Below are 7,046 nucleotides of genomic sequence, written 5' to 3'. Positions count from 1 at the left end.
ACGATTTAAATAAAAATTATGTTAATTTCTTAATATTTAAATTTACATATAATGTTTGTATTTTTCATAACTAAATATTGTTTAAATTAACTGTTGTCTTATTTAAATCCTTAAATAAATACTAAATATTTACATGGTAACAACAACAACAACAACATCAAAATAAAGTCAGTATTTAAGGCTGGGCTGGTTAAATTGCGCTCTTCAAAAAAGCTACATTTATATTTTTAAAACTAATTTTATTTAAATTAAGTATTATCTTATTTAAATACTTAAGTATATAATTTGTAAACATTTAACGATAATAATAATAATAATAATAATAATAATAATAATAATAATCAAAATAAGTAACAAATAATTTTTCTAGACTTGCAAATAATATACCTAAATAAGTTTATAATCTAAATAAGTTTATAATTAACAAATTCAAAAAATTAATGCAAGTCTAGAAAAATTATATACCTAAATAAGTTTATAATCTAAATAAGTTTATAATTAACAAATTCAAAAAATTAATGCAAGTCTAGAAAAATTATATACCTAAATAAGTTTAAAATTAACAAATTCAAAAAACTTGATTTTGGACTGATCTAGCAACTTGAATCAAACCTCTGGGACGAATTTAGCAGTTTTACCCATTCATTAACAGAGGTTCTAACGGTGTTAATTTATTGGACCGAAATAGCAACAGAAACTAGGCTCAGTGACTGTTTTAGCAACAAAACTTGATTTTGGACTGATCTAGCAATTTGAGTCAAACCTCAGGGACGAATTTAGCAGTTTACTCTAATAAACTAGTATATTGGGCATGTTTGGCTAAGCTTATTATAGTTAAAAAGGACTTTTGTAAAGGACTTTTGACAAAAGGACTTTTTGAAAAGAAGTTTTTTGAAAAAGTGTTTGGATTAGCTTATTGATGTAAAATGACTAAAATAGGCATTCTTTTAGATATAAGGGGGGTAAAGAAGGGTTATATTGGTAATTTGTAGTTTGAAAAGTTAAAAGTTGGCCAAGAAGTCACAATATTGTGACTTCTTAAAACCTCCGTTTTCTTCTTTGCAAAAAGCCATTTCTAAGAGGACTTTTGGCTTAGCCAAACACAAAAACAACTTATTGGCTTTTTGATAAGTCAATAAGCCAATAAGTTGTTTTGAAAAGCTTAGCCAAACATGCCCATTAAACCCACGGGCCTTGAGGTGGTGGTGTAAAACAGTGTTAAATAGCACCACTGTTATGTTACAGAACAGCTAGCAATCGCCGATACTAAAGTTGTAGCGTGTTAATAAAAAGAAATTAGACCGAAACGTAAAACATAGAAAATAATAACTGAGTCGATTTAGGACACGCGCATAGCGACGTACCTGTCAAACAGGAAAAAAATAGGTGATGTAAAAACGTTAACCCATACACGCACGTTGTGCCGTGTTAACTCATAAAAATTAGAACGAAACGTAAAAACGTTGAACCACATAAGCACGTATTAACTCGAAAAATTTAGAAAAAATAGTAAAACAAAAAAAATTGCGAAATATGAAAAATACAGCGGAACAAAGTCAAAAGTAAAAAGTTGTGATGTTAAATTGTAAAAGATAAACACTTTTAAGTTAAAAGTAAAAAAAAATCCCACTAATTGTGGGTTAAAAGTGTAATATAACTTTTTTTTGGAAAACCTCCCAAAACATTTGATACAACTCCTCTATGCAGAAAGATGTTGCAAAATTATAGTTTGTACTAATAATAAATGTGATTATCCTAGAAGAATCGAATGTGATTACGATTTTAATTTTTTTTCTGAAAATAGGAGGATGACTCTTTGTTTTAAACTGGTAGAAAACTCGTGTAATACAACAGTAATGATAATTTACAACTCGCTACTTGTTTTATGTTAGTTTATTAATATTTGTTTAGTATATTTGTTAGTTCTTTTTGTTTGTAGCATTGTGTGATCTATATATAACATGAATCTTACATATCTTAGTAAAATAATAAATTGACATTAAAAATTGTACACTAATATGTACCCTAGTTTTATGTACAAACTTTCTTATTAATAATACATGTTTTATTTTATCTTCATTCTTGCATTCTACATAGGAATGTACATAAATAGAGAGGTTGATATGACTACAAGTGTTGCAATTCCCCTTCTTAAGCACATGGTATGAGTTGTAGCACCATTTTTGTGGTTTCGACGTTGATTTGCCGCACCAGCAGCGTATACGGGAACCACCCCATTGCCGCCTCCTTGTTGGGAGGAGTTGGGCTCATCGCCATTTCCATTCTCATTTCCGCCATCTCCTGTTGATCGTCCACCACCTCCGCTTCCTCTAACAACAGTTGTATACTTGATTTGGTTTACCGTCTTTTCGTGCATATTCCCTTTAAAAAGAATGACACCCTTTTGTGTTATTGAGTGTATATACTTTGTCTCAATTCAATATGAGAAACTTGGATAACATGTCAAATTGTGCTTGAGTTGAAAATTTTCATATCTATGGGTTGAAGGGTCCAACATGACAGGTTTACATGATTCATTTTACCTTAGTAAAAAAGCAGTCTTATTATAATAGTAACTTAAATATTTGAATAAAGGATTTGACTTTGGTTAGCTCTCGCTTGTTTGGTCCATTTCCATTGTAGTTATAATTTTTATTTAACCAAATTTAACGCCCCGTTTTGGTCCCTTTCCACTTTGTTTTGCTTTCGCTTGTTTGGTCCCTTTCTATCTGTAGAAGAAGAGGTGTATCAAACTCTGTAGTCTGCAAGAAGAAGATTGTTTGTTTTTTAACGTATACAGACTTATAAAATAAACTGGTGGTGGTGTACGGACGGTGGTAGTGCTGGACAGTGATGGTGGTAGATGATGGTGGTGGGTGGTGGACGATGGTGGTGATGGACGGTAGTGGGTGGTAGACTGTAGTGGTGATGGACGGTGGTGGTGGACGGTGGACGGTGGTGGTGGTGGTGGTGATGGACGAGGAACGGTGGTGGTGGTGGTGATGGATGGTAGTGGGTGGTGGACGGTGGTGGTGAACTGTGGTGGTGGCGGTGGTGGTGGTGAGTGGTGGTGTTTAACTTTTTGCAGACCTAGAAGATCTTATAAGTGTCTGGGCCAAGTCTGCACCAAGAAGAGCTCGCGCAGATGTTTTTTAATGAAGCGTCTTTGGAAAAACAAACAGTCTGCGTGTGGTCTGCACGGTGCAGACAGAAGAGCCTGCGCAAAACTTTTCAGAAAAAACAAACAGCACCTTAGACTAACTTATGTTGGTTTTTCTGTTAAATGAGTATAAAATGACAATTTTAAACCTTTTAAGAAGGAAAAAAAAATTGTATTACATGAGTTGTTTTGAAGTAATTTATGCATATATATATATATAGAGAGAGAGAGAACCTGGAATCAAGTTCTTGCCAAGTAAAGCACATGTTGCAGGAGAACAAAACGAGAAGAGGATCATGACTAGTAGCATGAGCTCTTGAAGACCCATGTTAGTTTTTCTTTTGAATTCTTCCTTTGTGTTTTTGCATATATATAACAACAATAATAATTTGTCAACCAATCATCCTGTTAACTCTATGATTATTTAAGATAAAGTGGGGCTTGTCAAATTACTAGCCATAGATGTCATTTTTTTTCCTCAACCTACACAAATGCTTTTTGAGGACTTTATACTTAGTAATGTCACTTTGACAAAAATAATATTCGACACTAAACAAACAATATCTTATATTATATATGTTGGTGTAAAGGAAAAAGAAAGATGCCACAATTTTTGAAATAGGGATGTTCACATTAAGGTTCGGCCATGGCGAATCGATAGCTCAAGGTAATTTAGGGAAAGTAAACCGAACCGGCCAGACGAGACAAACAATTCGGTCCTGACGGTCTTGGTTGTTTCTTTTTGTTTTTTTTACAAGGAATCATACCATTAGAATTTTGAAACTAACGTTTTGGCTTTTTAAGCAATTTAACGCACTTTTTAGTGGAACAAACAATGAAGGAAAAAAAAGATGCCTACAACCATATCAAGATAGCCCACTAATAAGGACGATTCTATATAGGTTTTAGGTATAGGTCATGTCATGTTGGACAGACTTGTTTCACTTTGAACATGTACTAATGTTCGATTAAGCACACATAGACTTTGGACTTTGAAGAAACAGTGATCTAATTAGGGAGTTAATTAGATTGGTTTATGTTCCTATCATGATGGTTAATCTTCTTAAGGATATTTAAGCTCCGACTTGGTAATCAATCCTGCAAAACAGAACACCGTTACTCGTTAAGAGGGGAATGTGGGGGTTTCCCTCTTAACCAGGCTCCGGCGTGAGAATAAGCGATTGCTTTGAGAGTAATTAAGTGTAAAGAGTGAGAGCCGAGGGAATAGAATGTTTAACCTGTGGGATGAGATCTCTATTTATAGCCGGAGAGGTGTAAGGGGTTATGGGCTGATGGGCCTTGGGCCAGAAGCGGACAACAAAACGGATATGCTCTTTGTCTCACTGGCGTCGACCGCTTAGTGGCTTCTAGACGCTCGTTGGTGCTGGCGCACCTTGATTGGAGCCACGTGTCATTGTTGTCGGCCTTGTTGTCCTTCTGTCATCAGCAGACAAGTGGAGGTCGTGGGACAGTTGTCTCCGTCCTCTGATTGGTGCCACGTAGGCGTCCTTGTGTACTTCTCGTCAGGCGATCGTGGCGCACGATTGACCAGAGCCTGCTAGACGCTCATTGACTCCTTTTACTGCCACTTGTACCTTATGTACCACTGTAGGTAGCCGCGCGCTTCCCTACTGAGTGGCTCATTTGTTCCATTGTTTTATGCTAAGTGCTGATATCTGGGCCTCTTGTGAGCCTTGCCTCGCGCGGGACAAACTACAACGCGTATAGGTCGCGCGTGGGTACTGTTAATAAGTTTTCTGAAATAAGGAGTATGGTTCCGCGCGCAATCTGGGCGGAGGTTTGCGCGACTTTTTGGGACCATACCCCTTCAAGTCCCCCCAGTCCAGTGCTGCACCATGCGCAACGCAAGTGGTTTGAGCTCTGGACTTAATAAAATTAGGAGAAATAAGTGTAATAGGGGAAATGTTCTTTTGATCCTGATTGGTGTGGCGCATGTGGAAAATGTTGTTTTCAATTGCGCAAGTACCAATGCAGGTCTTTAGGGATTGCCGTTTGTCTGATCAGGCGCGCGGGTTTATTGGAGGTAATGTGTAGCTGGCGCGGTTCATGTAACTTCTGCATGAAGTTACTTGCAACTTTTATGGCGGGAAACTTCGAAATTTGAACTTCTGACGGGTTGGTGAGATAAGTCGCTGAGAGCGACGTTTGAGTTGACCCCTGGCACGGGTGTCATCATGCCGCCTGCGGCGGTTGCACTTCATGTCAGGAGAGTGAGGCCCACGCGCGCGTGGTAACCGTCACCCCTGGTTTTCCGCTTGACGTGGCAACCTCCTGTTGGTTAGCCTAGCGGCGAACGCGGCACGGTTACCCATCGCATTAAATGCGATGGGTATATATATCCGAAGAGAAGGTGAGAGATTCTCACTTCTCTTCGTTTCTTCTCTACTTTCCTCTCAGAACTCTTTGAATCTTCAAAGTGTTCTTCATATCTTCAAATCTTCAAACTTTTCTTCGAGTTTTTTCCAGATCTTTCTGAAAAGATGAGTGAAGAACATCAGGAGGTTGCTGTTATTGAGGAAGGACTAGTTCATGTCCTTAAATGGGACTTAGGTCTCTTCGAACAAATCGTTCGTAGTTTCCGATTCCCACCGGAGTGGGATGCCCGGTATCCGGCTCAGGGCCAGACCGCGGCTGATGCACCACCCGGTTACATCACTTTATACGAAGACTTCTTCCTTCAGGGCAATTTCCGACTGCCGGCGACCAACTTTATGGGCAATATCCTTCATCACTACAACTTTCATATATCGCATATGAGCACACCCGGGATGGTGAGGGTAAGGCACTTCGAGTTCTTGTGCCATTCTCATGGCATTGAGCCATCTGTAGATAAGTTTCGTGCTTTCTACCAGTTGCAGAGGACGATGGGGTTCTTTTCTTTTGCGAGCCGTGGTGCGGCGAAGAAGATTTTACTGAACCCACCGAAGAGTTTCCATGACTGGAAACCTAAGTTCTTCTTTATCAGGGAAGAGGTTTTGCCGGTTGCCATGCCTTTTAGGGACTGGACCGAGGCCATACCGAAGGAAGATCTTCCCATTCCAAAAACTGCTCGGTGGTACCAGCAGCTAACCCCAACCCCAAATCGGGTGTTTGGGGAAAATGTGTTGGTTGCTGCCAAGATGAGTGACCAGTGGTCACCTAGCAGCAGGGAGGTTCCGGTTTTGAAGATCGGCGATCAAGGTTAGTTTCTTCTTTGTTGTTTTTTCAGTTAATCTGCTTTAATTGCTACTAACTTACTTAAGTGCATGTTTAGAAGCGCAACTCTATCAAGCTGCCTTCTCGACATTTGGTGGCTCCATGGGCGTTCGCCCATTGCGCGATGACGAGGAAAGCTGGTATGACCAGATTAAAGGCAATTTCATGTTTCCAGCTGCTGATGCCTTCGCTTCGCCGCCCACCGCTACTGAAGGTGCGCAATACCCTAAACCTCGTCCTTTGCGCTCTGTGACTCTTGCTGGGAAAGAGACTCTCTATCTTTCCAGCGAGGAGTCAGTAGGTTCTTCCAGCGGAGAGCTAAGTTCCTGGTCTAAAATCTTTGCAGGTGTGTTGCGCGACCTGGGGATTGACCCTGAGGAAAAGAAAAAGAAACCTGTGAAGAAGAAGAAGAAGGTGGAGCCTGAAGTGACCAGCAAGGGCACTGGCCCTAGTCGCGCGACAACTGCTGCTGTCAAAGGTACTCTTCGCCTTCGTCAACGTGACTTAGATGATTATGTGATCATCAGTGACTCATTTGAAGGCTTGTCACGTGTAGCTAAGGGAAAAACTGGTGCTGGTGGGTCGAAAAGCTCTGGGAGCGCGGGTTCTCGTAACCCTGAAGCTGGCGCGACTCCATCTTTTCCCGAAGATGACGAAGCTGAAGAAGAAG

The 7,046-nt window shown here is 39.5% G+C and overlaps 1 protein-coding gene across 1 annotated transcript; it reads right to left on the bottom strand.

The window, feature by feature from the left end:
• Positions 1–1,973: 1,973 nt before the first annotated feature.
• LOC110891595 lies at positions 1,974–3,541 on the bottom strand. Its single transcript, XM_022139288.2, has 2 exons — positions 3,395–3,541; positions 1,974–2,382 (listed from the first exon to the last, which is right to left on the bottom strand). Exons 1-2 carry the CDS (start codon positions 3,486–3,488, stop codon positions 2,090–2,092), a joined length of 387 nt encoding a protein of 128 aa, XP_021994980.1. The 5' UTR covers positions 3,489–3,541; the 3' UTR covers positions 1,974–2,089.
• Positions 3,542–7,046: the final 3,505 nt, after the last annotated feature.

This window comes from Helianthus annuus, chromosome 11 (genome assembly GCF_002127325.2).
Source record: "Helianthus annuus cultivar XRQ/B chromosome 11, HanXRQr2.0-SUNRISE, whole genome shotgun sequence".
Lineage (NCBI taxonomy): Eukaryota > Viridiplantae > Streptophyta > Magnoliopsida > Asterales > Asteraceae > Helianthus > Helianthus annuus.
Note: the sequence above shows the minus strand (reverse complement) of the source record. Positions and strands in the feature narration are given on the sequence as shown.